Source organism: Silurus aristotelis (genome assembly GCF_946808225.1).
Source record: "Silurus aristotelis genome assembly, chromosome: 2".
In the NCBI taxonomy this organism is placed as follows: domain Eukaryota; kingdom Metazoa; phylum Chordata; class Actinopteri; order Siluriformes; family Siluridae; genus Silurus; species Silurus aristotelis.
This window is the reverse complement of record NC_139575.1, coordinates 34,299,492-34,316,157: the sequence shown is the minus strand read 5'-3', so window position 1 is coordinate 34,316,157 and position 16,666 is coordinate 34,299,492. Positions and strand designations below refer to the sequence as shown.

At 40.7% G+C, this 16,666-nt stretch overlaps 3 protein-coding genes across 5 annotated transcripts in view; 2 read left to right on the top strand and 1 right to left on the bottom strand.

Moving 5' to 3' along the window:
- Nucleotides 1-16,666, bottom strand: part of ap1m2 (adaptor related protein complex 1 subunit mu 2) — a 223,707-nt gene that overhangs the window by 21,892 nt on the left and 185,149 nt on the right. The window lies entirely within an intron of this gene.
- On the top strand, nucleotides 80-2,234 carry hmox1b (heme oxygenase 1b). The gene is made up of 7 exons (XM_083523529.1): nucleotides 80-226; nucleotides 409-465; nucleotides 648-759; nucleotides 908-1,123; nucleotides 1,266-1,538; nucleotides 1,659-1,746; nucleotides 1,840-2,234. The coding sequence occupies exons 2-7, from the start codon at nucleotides 413-415 to the stop codon at nucleotides 1,959-1,961; spliced, it is 864 nt and encodes a 287-aa protein (XP_083379655.1). The 5' UTR covers nucleotides 80-226; nucleotides 409-412; the 3' UTR covers nucleotides 1,962-2,234.
- On the top strand, nucleotides 4,169-11,766 carry hmgxb4b (HMG box domain containing 4b). 3 transcript variants are annotated; one of them, XM_083562086.1, is made up of 12 exons: nucleotides 4,169-4,289; nucleotides 5,537-5,665; nucleotides 5,780-5,855; nucleotides 5,989-6,288; nucleotides 7,275-7,454; nucleotides 7,550-7,653; nucleotides 7,743-7,824; nucleotides 8,780-8,844; nucleotides 9,015-9,132; nucleotides 10,160-10,404; nucleotides 10,654-10,776; nucleotides 11,423-11,766. In XM_083562086.1, the coding sequence occupies exons 1-12, from the start codon at nucleotides 4,287-4,289 to the stop codon at nucleotides 11,465-11,467; spliced, it is 1,470 nt and encodes a 489-aa protein (XP_083418212.1). In that variant the 5' UTR covers nucleotides 4,169-4,286; the 3' UTR covers nucleotides 11,468-11,766. The 3 variants fall into 3 exon arrangements, with proteins under 3 accessions (XP_083418212.1, XP_083418211.1, XP_083418213.1); XM_083562085.1 differs by having other exon boundaries at nucleotides 4,217-4,353; XM_083562087.1 differs by having other exon boundaries at nucleotides 4,236-4,353; nucleotides 10,654-10,740.

Below are 16,666 nucleotides of genomic sequence, written 5' to 3'. Positions count from 1 at the left end.
CTGTATGCCGAGTCAGGGTTAGCTGTAGTTCTTCCCTCTCACTTTGTTCTGCTGGCCTGAATACCGCTTCCTGTGTTCTCCCTGCTGTGGAAAGAGGGAGGGAGGGACAGAAGAAGTATAAAAGCAGCAGCTGGAGAATGAACTCCACAAGCTACAGCAGATCCAAGAGCTTCTCTTCATAGAAAACAAAACAACTCTAACAGAAGACTAGAACTTCACATACTGAGTGAGTAAACAGTTTCATAATAATGACTTGTAAATGCATTTTTAATTTGTTGGACATTTTTGCTCCACATTCGCATCTTATATATTGTCTTCATGAGATGCTCCATCAGGTTTTGGGTTTTTTGTTGCAGAGATTATACACTGCATCTGTTCTCACTATCTACTTTTATTTGTTTCTCTCAGAATAATGGAAGCAGATAAGCAGAACGTACAGACGGAGAAGGTTCAGGTCACAGAGCGGTGAGTAAAGCTATGAGAATATAATCGGTGGAATCTGTTGTTGTTAAAAATCACAGGAAGTAACGGTGTAATGAAAGTGTAATTATGTGTCATTTAGAAACAGTGTAATTAAGGTATTTCAGGTGAACACAGCACTGGATTTCTCTCACTTTCTCTCTCTCTCTCTCTCTCTTTCTACACAGTGATCTGTCTGAGCAGATAAAGGCTGTGACTAAAGACAGTCACGTCCGAGCCGAGAACACAGAACTGATGCTGGCCTTCCAGAAAGCAAACATCAGCCTGCATCAGTATAAGGTCAGTGATCTTCCTGTAGCTGATCATCACTCTCATCACAAATACCTTTAAAATCAGATTCCAGTCATGCTTTAAAACAATGTTCTTGAAACTATGCCTTAAATATGACATAACAGTTAACATTATTCCTCTTTGTCTCTTTCCTCAGCTCCTGCTGTGCTCCTTGTACAAGATCTATGAAGCTCTGGAAGAGGAACTGGACAGGAACGCCTCTCACGAGAGTGTCGCACCAATATACTTTCCTCAGGAACTGGCCAGGATGGAGGCACTCAAGAAAGACCTGGAGCACTTTTATGGTCAAGACTGGAGAGAGAAGATGACCGTACCGGCTGCTACACTGCGATACGCTCAGAGATTAAGAGAGGTACTACAAGGGCCTCTGAATGATAACTATTCCTGCACTATGCTTGTACTACATGTGTAGCCTCATTCCACCTTCACTATAAACACTGGTGCAATTTGGTACTTTGTAGTTAAATATATATGTCGTTCGTCTCTTGTTCCAGATCGGCAGCGAGCATCCTGAATACCTGGTGGCTCACGCTTACACTCGCTACCTGGGTGACCTGTCAGGGGGCCAGATTTTGGGCCGTATTACCCAGAAGTCTTTGGGACTGAAGAACGGAGAGGGCTTGGGGTTCTTCTCGTTTCCCGCCGTCAGCAGCCCGAATCTGTTCAAGCAGCTGTACAGAAGCAGGATGAACAGCATCGAGCTGACAGAGATGCAGAGAGCGGGAGTGCTGGAGGAAGCCGTCAGAGCCTTCGAGTTCAACATCCAGGTAAGAAAACTGCTTTACTTTACTGATTACCTTAAAGGATACTAAACATTCTGTTGGGCATTTATTCGATTTATCTTTGCGAGACGACATAACATCAGTGTGTGTGTGGTTCATTTTCAGGTGTTTGAAGAACTCCAGACGTTGCTGAACATGTCAGAGAAGAACGAGCTGAGGCAAAGACACAAAACACACGACGTCAAGACTCCAGGTAAAAAAAAACCTTCACTAACACAAGCTGCACAGATCCAGCAATCATTATCTTATCCAGCATTTAATACTTCAACGATCTCTCTTTCCTCAGATATCAGCGTGAGCCAGAGATCAGCAGTGACCTCCTCACTGACGTCCGGCTCTCAGCTGCTCAGGATGCTGCTCGGAGTGTGTTTGGCTCTGGCAATCGGAATGGGAGTGTATGCGTTTTAAATATATGACTGAATATCGTGTAAAATACTGTATATAGTATGCAAAAGTAATGGAATCTCCCAGATCAGGAAATAATTCTGTACCTTTCCAGGATGCAATTTTAATTCGGACAGGTCTTATTTTGTATACTATGTAGTTATGTAGCAATTATTGTAAAATTGTTGTAAAGTGTTTTGTGTAGCAATCACATCTTTAAATGAAGATCAGTATGTACATATAGTAACCAGATACTGTATTATTTGATGGCCTGTACTGAATGTAGCATGTGTGTGTGTGTGTGTGTGTGTGTGTGTAAGTAAAAATTGAGAGAGAACGTGAAAGCGAGAAGACGGACCGTAGCTTTAAAGCACATTTTGAAATACTTGTACATATTTAGAGAACACTGAGGTGTACAAATGTTGCCTTTTATAATAAAACACTAACAAAAATGTACAGACTTTTTTCTAATTAAAAACATGCATTATTTGTTATTTTCTGTATTAACAGATGTATGGATTATTTACATCTGTATATTTAAATATCTATTTATTATTTATGAAAGGAGTCTCCAGTGTTCAATGTCTTCAAAACAAAAGACTTTGCACGATCATATTTATTAGGCAGTTATTATTATTTTATTACCTAAATACGTGGATAAATTTGACTTGCTATTCTTTAATGCATTCAAAATCCAGTTGTAGTTTATTTTAGAACTATTTTTATCATCATTCATTAATGTTAAAGGATTACAGAGTTCACTACATTATCAATGTTCCGCTTTATCAGACGTCTCTGTGCTTTTTGGCACTGGAGTTAGTGTAATCTAATCAGTTCTACATGCAAATACCGACTTGAACGTAGGGTTTCAAAAGAGAGCTTGAATCACAACTCAGCAGGCTTGGAATATATTTATTTTGGAGAATATGGAGATTGTGTCAGGAGACAGATCATTCACTTGTTAAAAAGCTGTGTAAATCATCAGCTCATCAGATCATTATCCACAGTGTTTGGGTAAAACAGAACTCGTTTTTTCAGAACGTCGAAGATACATACATTTCAAATTAACTATGCTGCAATCGTGTGGTGGGCCGTGCATTTCAGGTCTTGTGGTGTCCTGAATCAATCCGCCTCTTAAAAGCATCATTGGAAGAACATAGATATAGAAACCATCAATATTATACAGAAGTGCAGTGTAACAGAGCACTGCATCACAGACAGAGCTCTCATACATTTAGAATGAATGCAATTACTAAAGCAAACCCAATAAACACAATTCAACAAGTCTCCTTTCACTGTAGCCACAACTGCACCACCTGCATACATCATAATGTTTTATTTATTATTCTTTCATAGGTTTTCAGTGCAATTTTTTGCATTATTTTGTGAAAATGCTGACATGATTGGACACCTTCTAGGTGGCCTCAGAAATTCCAAATTATGGCATATACATTTGACAAGTGATGACTGAAATATTACTGAATAGAAACGCTAACCTAAAGTTACACTCTGTAGAGAAAATCTATTAAATAAATTGCGGATCATTTAATACACATTGGTGGACAAAAATATATTAAAGGCAGTGATTATGATAGACGAGTAGAAAAGGCCTTGCTGGCCCTGATGGCCCTCCACTGTAAAAATGTATTCTTCTTCTTCTTTCGGCTTCTCCCATTAGGGGTTGACAGAGCGGATCATCTGTCTCCATACCCTCCTGTCCTCTACATCTGCCTCTTTCAAACCAACTACCTGCATGTCTTCCCTCACCACATCCATAAACCTTCTCCTTGGTCTTCCTCTTTTCCTCGTTCCTGGTGGCTCCATCCTCAGCATTCTCCTCCCGATATACCCCATGTCCCTCCTCTGGACATGTCCAAACCATCTCAATCTCGCCTCCCCCACCTTGTCCTCAAAACGTCCTACATGTGCTGTCCCGCTAATAAACTTGTTTCTAATCCTGTCCATCCTCGTCACTCCCAACGAAAATCTTCAGCTACCTCCTTCTCTACGTCCTGTCATTTACTCAATGCCACTGTTTTTAACCATACGACATAGCAGGTCTCACCTCTTGCAGATACCCTTCTATCACAAAGCACTCCTGCTATCACTCTTCTCCACCCACTCCACCCTGCCTGCTCTCTTTTTACTGTTTTCTTCACTGCTCTAACACACTGTATTAAATATACATTTTAATTCATATTTAATAAAGAACGGTATTGTTCACCCTAACCGCCAGAGGCGCTGTTGTGCGTTTAACGTTTGGTTCTATTCAACTGTTCAGTGGAGTAAGAAACAAATCGGTGTTCAAGATGGCGGCGAGGATAGCCTGAAGTTTATGAATGCTAGTTAATGGTAATTTCTCAGTTTTCTTAAATGAAGATGACGTTTTTCTTTCCACACCCTGCGATGAATGATGGTATCCAAATTATGCATATTAAAACCACAAGTTCGGCATTTATAATACGGTTTAGCGTGTTTGCACGTTAGCCGGCTTGCTAACTAGTTCTATGTATATTTGCTCAAGCTTCGTTTAGCTTCGGTCCCCGAGGCTGAATGTCAAAATAGATCTCTACACCCTGCATAAGTGCACTACTTAGGGATTTGTAGTATGTTGCTTTGTGTGCTGTGTAGGGCACTATTTATGTAACAGGAATATGAACTTCAATTGCGTGAGCCAGTAAGCTAGAAGGGAGAGCTAAAGCTATCCGGCAAACATTAAAGAGACGTGTGTGTGTTTTGGTAGCAAAATTGTTTTCAAACACAGGCGGGAAAACGTGTATATTCAGCGGGCGACCCCCCGATCCGCCTCTCGGATTTCAGTTAGATGGCATATGAAATCTTTTACCTAGGATATAAAGTAAAAGATGTATCTAGGATCAGGATGATTTCTGAGATGTAACCATCTGGTTTCTTGGAGCAATCAGGTCATTTGAGATCGCTTAAAGAAACCAAATTTGTTCACATTTGAAAAAATCCGGATCCAATCCGAATCCAATCCAAATCCCCCCCCCCCCCCCCACAATCAGAGAATATGGGGAGTTGTAAATTATCCCCCTTTTTTATAGAGCATTTCATTAATCCCAAAGGAAAGTTAAAATCTCTATATGTTTCAGGGGGCAATAGGGACAAACAGGGGTAGCTTAGCAATGCTGGGGCTTCTACATGGCAATTTGGTACTATATAATTGATTTTTTTTTTTAACACAAATTTCCAAAGTCAGGAAATCCCAAACCTCGATCCTGGACAACCTTATTTCATTTATGACACAGGAGTCTATCCTCCAAATCGGCGAGTTTCAATCATCGCTGATGTACTGAAAATGATTCATTACGTTAATATCTGGTTGTTTGCAGGAACATGGTCTGGGAGAACACCTTGTATCTGTTTTAGTGTTTTCCCTGCTTTTAGACACATACGTGGTGTTATTTATCTATTATGTGAATCAGGTGTCTGTGGGACAGCAGAAAAAAAAAAAAACAAGAAATAAAGAGCTTAATATTGAGGTAGTGAATTATTTCATGCGTTAAATGCCTCCATGATGAAGTTACATATGTGCCTGGAATGACATCCACTGTGGATTTCTGTGTGTGGTTTGTCAGATGGAGGGTGAGGTGAGCCTGGTGGCAGGCCGCAGTCAGAGAGAGAAGAGGAGATCTTATAAGGACCTCCTGAGAGAAGAGGAGATCATCGATGCCGAGGTTCGCAAGTCCTCCAAGAAGCGTCCCAAGGTGAGAAGAGCGGAACGTGATTTGCAGGATGAGGTTTTGTTTGTGCGACTGCCTGATCAGGGCTACAACGGAGCTTGCTTTTTTTTTTTTTTTTTTTTTTTTTTTTTTACAAAGGAGCCGGATGGATTTGTAGCAAGCGGAGAGTCTCACAAGAAGAAAAAGAAGCATCACGATGATCATCATTACAAAGGTGGGTTTGAGGGTAAGCACAAAAAAAAATGATAATAATTTGGTTCTTGGACCCCTAGTTAAAAAAGTGCCTTGTGCATTGCAAAGAATAGAAGCAACATCGTAAAGCAGTGAGTTTCTACATCTCTTCCCAGATCACCACAAGAAGAAAAAACGGCCATCAGACAGCCATGGTAGCTCCATGTCCGCCTCAGCCCCCTCCAGTTCCCCTCATGACGGCATGACCGCCATGGGTCTGCTCCAGGCCATCACCTCTCCTACGGCTGTAGGCTCAGAGCCCTGCCCTACGCTTCCTAAGAAACCGGCGTACCCCTCGCTCCCCTCGGCTAAAGATCGCAGGAGAGAAAGCATGCCCGTGCCCAAATCAGCTAAGAAGAAACCACATGTAACGAAAGAGTCGCTGCCGATGGTCGGCGAGGAAGTGGAGCTGGAAGGTGAGCAACAGCTGGCGGGTGCGTAATGCAAAGTGATTGGTAATGCACAATCTAAACATGGCTGCTCAAGTAAAGAGCCGAGAGCGATACTAACCACAAACAGGTGCACTCTTGTTCCTGAAAAAAATACTTTTGGGTAATTTTGGTTTTGGGTAATAAAGCAGTCAACAACTGGCTACTTTTACAGAACAAGGCAGGTTAGCCATTCTGAAGCTCATGGCCAGAAAGATTTACAAAACTCTGCAGAGCGTTTGAAGCTGAGACAAGCACACAATGTTCTGTGGTGGCTTTGGTGTACACATGACATTCTGTAGTAGTTGGTTTTTAAAATTTGAGACCTAAATAAGGCATTTTTGCTCGACTTGATAATAGGTCATAGTTGTCAGAATAACATGATAGCATGGATTTGGGTTAAAGTTAAATGCTGCTGAGAGACAGCTATGCAGCCATGGTTTTTTTTTTGTTATTAGAGCAGTAACAGAATAAACTAAAATCACTTATAAAGAACCCAGGGGAAAGTGCTATACCTGTTTAACTATCCTGACTGTCAGTGTCGTGTGTTGACTTTTTGTAAACAGTTTATTGACACTTTTGAATGATCAAAAATTACTGAAATTGTCATGCGGTTCAAAATAAACTGGGTTCAGCAAGAACACAAAACAATAAGACCTCTCTTGGAGAACACAGATATTTTTGGAAAATGCAGCATAATTTTTTTCTTTTCCTGGAAATGTCTTTATTTTGCCTTCAGAAGTTTTTTTTTTTTTCCTCATGAGGTTTCAATGTAACATTTACGGAATGCCTCTTCTACACAGTCCTTATTTCCATATTGGAATCTGAATTCCAATGAATAACCTTCCTGCTCTCTTTATCATGGAAATTAAAGCCACCACACACCGACCCGCTGCTCCACTATACAACACTGGTTTGTTTGTTTAGCCAAAATCTTGAGTGTATTCAAATATTGAAATCTCCTTTGACTGCAGGGCATTATGGGGGAGCTTACGAGCTGCTGGACGACGACAGCTCCTCCTCAGCGGAGGACGAAGAAGGCGGTCAGCTGGTCATCGACGATTCCTTCAACCAGTACAGGAAGAAGAGCAAAAAGAGCAAGAAAAGCAAGAAGAAGAAGGACAAGGAAAAAGAGCGACGCCACAGCAGCAAATGTATAAAGAAAATCATGATTGCTAATTTTTTTTATTTTTATTTTTTTTATTCTAATAAAAGTAGTGTTTTAATAAGTCTTCTCTGTTATTCATAGCCAACGGCAGCTCGGAGGCTGCGTTGTATGCAGGAGGACGGTCAGGATCCCACAGTCTCAAAAAGAGAAAGAAAGAAGAGAAGGCGAGGTTAAAGGCAGCGAAGGTGAATTGTCGGCCATGCTAGCACATTTAAGATACATTTCGTTTCATTTTAACTCATTTCTCGGTTTATTTTTGCTCTCTGAATTTCAGGCCAAGAAAAAGGTCCTCACAGCGTATCAGATTTTCTCTAAAGAGTACAGGTTGAGCATCCTGGAGGAGCAGCCGGGGCTCGGTCAGTACCTGCAGTACCTCTTTGTATAAAACGACACATTTTATTTAAATCGGTAGTCTTTGTGTTTAAAAAAATAAACAAAACTTGGTTCATATCTGGCCCAAAACACCCCAAGTAGTCATATCTTGGGTTAATTATGTCATTGTGTACTTATTAGCCTGTTATTGTGTGTATATAACCCACACTATAAATATCTTACATGTTTATATAGTGTTTATGACAAGGCTGTTATTTGATGTTAAAGTAAACGGTCCATTTATAATCTCAATAAATACAGTGGCAAAGCAAATGAGGGGCTGCTTATATAGATACACACTATATATACAAAAGTATTGGGACACCCCACTTCCATCCATATGTACTTTTTCCCCAGATGATGACCACAAAGTTGAAAGCAAACAATTGCATAGGATGGTTTTGGATGCTGAAGGATAACATTTTTCCTTCTCTTGTACTAGGAAACGTGTTCTTGTACAACAAAGCCTCTGAGCATAAAGCCATCTTCATAAAGATATTGATTACATGGGTTGGAGCGGAAGATCTTCTGTGGCTTGCTGTAGAGCTGTGACCTCAACACTTAAAACACCTTTGAGATGAATTGGAACGCTGAATAAACAAATCTCTACAAGCACACTCCAAAATCTAGTGGAACATCTTCCCAAAAGAGTGGAGGTTCTTATTCCAGTATATAGGAACTAAATGTAGAATGGGATGTTCAAAAAGCACTCGATGGCCAGGTGTCCACAAACTTTTGTCTATGTAATGTATTTAGATATGCATACAATTTTTTTTTGCACATGTATGGCCGATTCTATAGGGTTTGGATACACAAGTCACTCACTGTACAGCTTATTTGTTAAATAAAGAATAAATAGAATGATCAGACTCCCAGAGATTATGCAACAGATAATAATTATTTGAATCATTTGATCATGTTTGCCATGTCGTTCTACAGATTTTGGAGATTTGAGTAAAAAGTTGGCCGATGCTTGGAAGCAGCTACCTGAGGGAGACAAGCAGGTCAGTGTCTAGACTGAGGGAAAACATTACAGTCTATTGAGTCTTTATGTATTTAGTGCTCGTTCACCATATATCCGGATCGATTTATTTTTCTTGTTCTGATGGTCGCGCAAACAACCTTTTGTTCTTAGAATCAATGGGTTTGTTTCCTTTTGTTGTGGATCTCTCAGGTGTGGAGGGAGAGGGCAGAGTATCTGCAGCACAAGCAGATGAAGTACGAGTCCACTACAAGCAAACACAGTAAACACAGCCAGCCCAAACCTGCCAAAGACATCAGCAAACCTAAAGGTTCGTAGACCACCACTGTTTTCAACACGAGTCATAGAGGGACAGACATCCATGGACAGTGGGAATGTAACGGTACATGTATTCCTACCGAACTTTTTCGTTACAGGGCTTTCGGTTCGGTGCAAACATGTGCATCCTTTTTACAGGTGGAACATTGTTAAAATTGTATGGAGGGAAGGAATGAAGACATTTGTAAAAGTATGCTGAAATAAGTACACATACTTTTTATATACACATCTGTATTACCCAAATAGGTGTAAACAATTACCCAAACAAATGTAAACTATAAAATTTTTCCATTTATTTCATTTTATTTAATCGGTTTCATTTGTGTTAATTTAATCAATCGCTCAATTAAATCGATATATTAAAATAGTATATTGCGTAAATTTGATTTATTCTATTTTGTTGAAATAATATATATATATAATTTTTTTTATTTTGATTAAATATATTTAATATATTATTTAAACAAGTAGGCATTTTTATTAAAAACTTTTCAAAGTGTAAACTGTTGTTCACAAATGTTAATAATAATAATAAATTGCGTTAATAAAAAACGACAAGCAATTTTATGTTTTGCGTTTCTTCCCTCTAAATAAACATAAAAACCGAGGCACTTACAATACTGTGAATTTTGTGTACTATTGAAGTCCTAGTGGATAGTCGCATGATTTCAGATGGAAAGCCAGAAAGATAAATAGACTAGCAGACATATGGATGGACAGATTGAGAGATGGGCAAATGGATTGGTGGATAGACAGTCTGACAGATGGATAAAGTGGGTAGGTGGACAGATGAATAGACACAGGCATGCAGATTGGGTTTTTTAGACACAAGCAAGCAAATCACTAGTCGTCACTAGAAATATCACTAGATATAAAATGTTGAACAGAAATAATAAAAAAACAAAACTGTTGCCCAGTTCTCCAGAATCGCTGTGTATTGTGTCGTGCAGGATTGTATTTTCAAAGCTTAATATTGCACATACTCTCTTCACAACCACGTTCTTATCTGCCTCCTTTAGGTGTTGCTCACTTCCCAGGTGTGGTGTCTCCGACCCCAACAGCAACGCAGACAGTAGCAGCGGTACCGAAGAGGCCAGAGCCTGCCGTGACTCTGCCACAGAACGGACCGTCTCTGGCTCCTGTAGCTGAACCCTCGCCTTCCCCACTCAGAGATCCCGAGGTGGACCCAATCGATGCCGCTGCCCACCTGCAGCTGCTGGGCGAGTCGCTGTCCCTGATTGGCCGCAGGCTTCAGGAGACCGAGGTATCTGCTGCAGATTTTATTATTCCTTGTTCCTTGTCCATTTAAAATGTTGATATTCATTGTTTAGGCTTTAAAACACAATGTACAAGATTTTATTAAAATTGTGTGTGACAGTTGACTCAGTAGGTATGATGAAAATCTGAGAAATAGTCTCATTGTTTGTAAAGTGTCTGCATCTTAACCAGCATCCTGGAAGCTGGCTTGGTTTCAATCTCTGTCAATCTGTTTTCTGTGTGTGTGTGTGTGTAGGGGATGGTGACAGTATCAGGCTCTCTCTCTGTACTGTTGGACTCCGTGCTGTGTGCTCTTGGCCCTCTGGCGTGCCTCACTGCTCAGGTGCCAGAACTTAACGGTTGCCCTCCTCACGTACTGGTAACTTCACCATACTACCATCTCAAAACATGCAGTAATTATAATATATGTTGGAGAAACTTAGAAGAGCCTATAAAGACTTGGTCTTCTTGGGTAACAAGGAGAATTAATACTAGAGCAGTACAGCCCCAAACCATTACTTCATCCAACAAAGCTACATGTTACTCCGAATCTGCAGTTTTCCCTCTACCAAGGTAATTCTTGACAACTTAAAGCAGTGATCCTGAAACTGATGAAACTAGGCGGTTTGTTTAAAATCACTTATTTGGTTATAATTATTTAATATTGAACATAATTCCAATCATTTTCTTCTGTAGACTGTGTCTATATTTAACATTTAACTCATAACCTTCAAGGCCACAAGCTTCAGGATCATAATTATTATACACTCTGGTTATATATAGATTTTAAGCTCCGCTAGACAAGATGTAGCCAAGGAACTGCAAAAATGTTTTCAGTTCTGTCTGATAAAAGTTTGAAGTTGTAAAGGGTGTGTAAATGCTGATTGGCTACAGGAAGTCATCATGATGTCATCAGCAATGTCAGTCAAAATGCCTGTTTTTCTAAATGTTGTTGGACATGCAAACAAAAATGAGTGATTTGATTGATCTGATTTTCCTTTCTTACTTCTCACCTTAACTTTCAGTCAAACACTTTGGATAACATTGCCTACGTCATGCCTGGACTCTGAAAGCTACCAGATCCTCTCCCAATTACAGACTTGCTCTTCTTTCCCTGGAAGATGAGGCCTAGCTGGTAGCTCCTCACCCTTGGACCTTTGTCAACCCTGACAGTACTCCTGGTTCTCATCATGAGAAGGACTTGAATTGCACATTTTTGCACTGGACAGACCACAGACTACACGTCTCCTTTTAACCTGCTTCTTAGCCCCGGCGTTCCATTTTTATCCTGTCTACTCTCCATTTTGTATTTTTGTCGCTGTGTTTTTGTCATTCTTTCAATTAAAAGCATTTTAGTGAGCCCTTTTAATCTGTTTGCAGCTCTGATTTTAGTGTGTGTGGGTGTGTTGGGTGGTGGTGGTGATGTGTGGGGGTGTTACCTATTGCAGACAGGTCAATATAGTGTGATAAACAATTGCCCCTAACTTGATTTATAAATTAAAAGCTCATCTTATTTACTAGCTCTAAGCTCCACCCTTCTCTGGTTGTCGTTATGAATATTGCATAATCAACTCTATAACAGTGTTGGATATTACTTTTAATTTTTATCTTTATTGTGACCTCATCCATCATCAATTTCATTTTACATCACATATGGTTTGTGTGACGACATGGACTTCTAGCCTGCAACTTTTTCTTATTTAAATAAATATTATGGTCACGTTCGTTTCTGTATAGTTTTAGATGATCAGTAGAAGGCAGGAGACTTCGAGCTACTTTGAAAAGTCAAAATGATCTACCCACAATTAAAAAAAATTATATATATTATATTATATATATATATATATATATGTATATATATATATACACACATACATATATACACACACACACACTCACCGGCCACTTTATTAGGTACACCTTACTAGTACCGGGTTGGACCCTATTTTGCCTTCAGAACTGCCTTAATCCTTCGTGGCATAGATTCAACAAGGTACTGGAAACATTCCTCAGAGATTTTGGTCCATATTGACATGATAGCATCACGCAGTTGCTGCAGATTTGTCGGCTGCACATCCCAAAGGTGCTCTATTGGATTGAGATCTGAGACTGTGGAGGCCATTTGAGTACAGTGAACTCATTGTCATGTTCAAGAAACCAATCTGAGATGATTCGCGCCTCATGACATGGCGCGTTATCCTGCTGGAAGTAGCCATCAGAAGATGGGTACACTGTGGTCATAAAGGGATGGACATGGTCAGCAACAATACTCAGGTAGGCTGTGGCTTTGACGCAATGCTCAATTGGTACTAATGGGCCCAAAGTGTGCCAAGAAAATATCCCCCACACCATTACACCACCACCACCAGCCTGAACCGTTGATACAAGGCAGGATGGATCCATGCTTTCATGTTGTTGACGCCAAATTCTGACCCTACCATCAGAATGTCGCAGCAGAAATCGAGACTCGTCAGACCAGGCAACGTTTTTCCAATCTTCTAATTTTCCAATTTTGGTGAGCCTGTGCGAATTGTAGCCTCAGTTTCCTGTTCTTACCTGTCAGGAGTGGCACCCGGTGTGGTCTTCTGCTGCTGTAGCCCATCCGCCTCAAAGTTCGACGTGTTGTGTGTTCAGAGATGCTCTTCTGCATACCTCGTTTGTAACGAGTGGTTATTTGAGTTACTGTTGCCTTTCTATCAGCTCGAACCAGTCTGGCCATTCTCCTCTGACCTCTGGCATCAACAAGGCATTTGCGCCCACAGAACTGACGCTCACTGGATATTTTCTCCTTTTAGGACCATTCACTGTAATCCCTAGAGATGGTTGTGCGTGAAAATCCCAGTAGATCAGCAGTTTCTAAAATACTCAGACCAGCCCGTCTGGCACCAACAACCATGTTACGTTCAAAGTCACTTAAATCACCTTTTTTCCCCATTCTGACGCACACTTTGAACTGCAGCAGATTGTCTTGACCATGTCTACATGCCTAAATGCATTGAGTTGCTGCCATGTGATTGGCTGATTAGAAATTTTCGTTAATGAGCAGTTGGACAGGTGTACCTTGTTCACTCTGAAAACATTTCAATTCTGTCCTTTCTGTGTTGGCTTAATTTCTTGATTTCCTGGTCTTTAATGAAAGATAACAAATTTAAATAAATAAATAAATAAATAAATAAAAAGGCCCTTCTGTGGTAGCTCAGTGGGTTAAGGCTTGTGCCTGAATATGGTCCTTAATATAGTCCACTTGGTAATAAGGTTTCAAAGCCAGTCCTACATGCCTTCTTTTTTACTGCGCTGGCATGAAACAAAGTATGAACCCTCCAAAAAAGCACACATGCTTTTCAGCAGTGGTCACTCAGTGGTTTAAGGCTTGTGCCTCATCTAAACATGCATCCCAGTCTGATCTCTTCCATGGTTCAGTGGGTTAGGGCTGGTGCCTCACTGAAGTCCTAGACTTCAGTGAGGCACACACTCATTACATTTCAGTCCTCGACACACACTCTCACACAGCTCAGCCCATTCCACCATCATTTATTTATTATTATTTAGACTCTACTGTACTACACTGTTTACATGCTGTCTTTTGCACCTCTTGACTGCTGCCGTTTTTTGCACTACATTGTGTCTGTTTATATTCAGTCCCGGGTATAGTTTTTACAGTTCTCCTCATACAGTACTGTATATTCAGAGTATACAGTAGGTTTACTAGTTGGCGCTATCTCAGGTTTTGTGTCTTGTCTTGTGTTGTCTTGTGTTTTCTGTCTGCACTGTCTGTCTGTATTGTTTTTTGTCTGCACTGTTCTCACTAGGTTGCGCTCGATGCACTTTATGTAGCTTGTTGTTGTTTAGTGTAGCTCCAGGGTTCCGGAGGAACGTTGTCTCGGTTTTACTGTGTACTGTGTACCACTGTGTATAGTAGAAATGACAATAAAAGCCTCTTGACTTGACTTGACTTGATATTGAGGATCAGGGTTTGAATCCTGCTTTCTGCCTGCTAGTTGCGATGTAGGTTATGTTCCTGCTTCCTAAATCTTTCTTTAGCTTTATATTCTTGTGTTGATGGTTTAAAGGTAGATAGACCTGCTCTAAACAAACTTCCTGGCCTGTCTTCCCTGATGGTTCAGTGGGTTAAATCAGGCGTCTTGCTTTTGGTGGGGTTCAGGGTTCGAATCCTGGTTTCTGCCTGCCAGTCACGATCAGGATTCACTTCCTACATCTTTCTTTAGCGATATATTTTTGTTTTTAATGGGTTGAAAAGAAAGATAGACCTGCTCTAAACAAGCTTCCTAGCCTGCCCTCATCGATGGTTTAATGGGTTAACGTTGGTATCTTGCTGGTGGTGGGAATCATGGTTCGAATCCTGCTTTCTTGCTAGTTACAATGTAGGTTTAACTTGTGCTACTTACATCTATATTCGCTTTCTACATCTTTCTTTAGCGTTAAATTCTTGTGTTGATGGTTTGAAAAGAATGATAGACCTGCTCTAATCAAGCGTCCCATCCTGTTTTTTTCTGATGGTTTAGTGGGTTAAGGCTGGTACTTTGCTAATGTTGGTGGTCAGGGTTCAAACCTGGCTTTCTGTCTGCTAGTCATGAGGTAGGTTAAATTCCTGATTCCTGTCTTCATATTCTTGTTTTGATGGGTCAAAAAGAAAGATAGACCTGCTCTAAACAAACTTTCCAGCTTGTCCTTCCGGATGGTTCAGTGGGTAATGCTGGTGCCTCGCTAATGGTGTGAAGCAGGGTTCGAATCCTGCTTTGTCCCTGCAAGTCACAATATGTGTTTGCTTCCTACGTCTGTCTTTAGCATTATATTCTTGTGTTGATGGTTTGAAAGAAAAGATAGACCTGCTCTAAACAATCGTCGCAGCCAGTCCTTCCCGATGGTTCAGTGGGTTAAGACTGGTATTTTGCTGTTGGTGGGGTTCAGGGTTCGAATCCTGCTTTCTGTGTTTCTGTCAAGTCTGTATTTCTTGCTTTGAAGCATGAAACGAAGGATAAACCCCCCAAAAAAAGAAGGTGTGTTGTGGGACTTGATGGCTTTGTGATAAAAGCCTTGCCTCTGAGCTCAGAGGTTGCTGGTTCGAATCTGGCTTGTCCCCACACTGGGTAAGCTGTGTGGAAAGTAGTATGTGGTGAGCAATGGCGTGGGTGACTGTGAACAAAGGTTGTGAAGACCTGCTGCTTCACAGCCTCAGAAAAAGTAAGGGTGATAGGTTTTTGGCAGAATTTTTCCCTATATATGCAAAACTAAGTCGACACTTTTTTGGACGTTTTTGCTTCATAACCCCCTGTTTTCAGCTTCTCAGACACTGGGGGGGCAGATGCCCGGATATTGCCCCCCTGCTTTAGGATACACCCTCCGAATCCACATCCAACCTTCCACGCAGCCATTTCCTGACACCTTCGGTCATCGGAACCTTCCACACTCTTAACTTCGAGCCCTGGCCGGGGTTTGAACCAGCAACCTCTCAACCCAGAGGTAAAGCTCTTCCAATTGAGCCACAGGATCTCCTGCAAGAACCTAGTTTTTAGGACCTTTTTTTGGTTCTTTTTTAAAACTTTTTAAACAATTTAAAGGAAAGCTAAGCGGTAGGAATCGAACCGGGTCAGTCAGATAGCAGCAACCACTTCACTGACCATTATGCCAACACAGGAGAGGCAAACAAGCCTTTGCTTATTGGGCTCTTGGCTTTTCTATAGTTAGGAGACCAGTGTTTTCTCTTAGATCATGATAGTAGAGGGTCAAAACTTCCTGTACATTCTCGCAGTAACCGGAAGTCTATGAGAAGTGACTCAGGTACAAGAACCACATCTCCAACACCTGCACCACTGATATACCATGATTTACCAGCAACCAATTTTAATGACCTTTCATTGTTCTGCTTTTAAAAACTTCTTATAATGTTAAAAATGAAACTAGCGGTAAGAATCGAACCAGGAAAGTCTATTATCATAGATCGGTAATGGCATTACTTCAAAACTCAAAACTTTGTTAGACATGTAAATAAGCAGGAAAGACAAAGAGACACAGACACAGCTTTACAAAGAGTGAAAAACAAATAGAGAGACAGCAAGAGAGAGACATATACAGCGAGACAGATATATTTACTAAAAGAGACACAGAGACAATTAGATAGAGAAAATAGAGAGACAAAGATAGCGAGATATAGCCACTTCCTGTTGGAAGTGTTTATCCCGAGCGACTCTTAATGATCTCATTTACTAAATGAGCAGTAGTGAGTTAAGGGCTTGCTCAGGTGCCCAAAA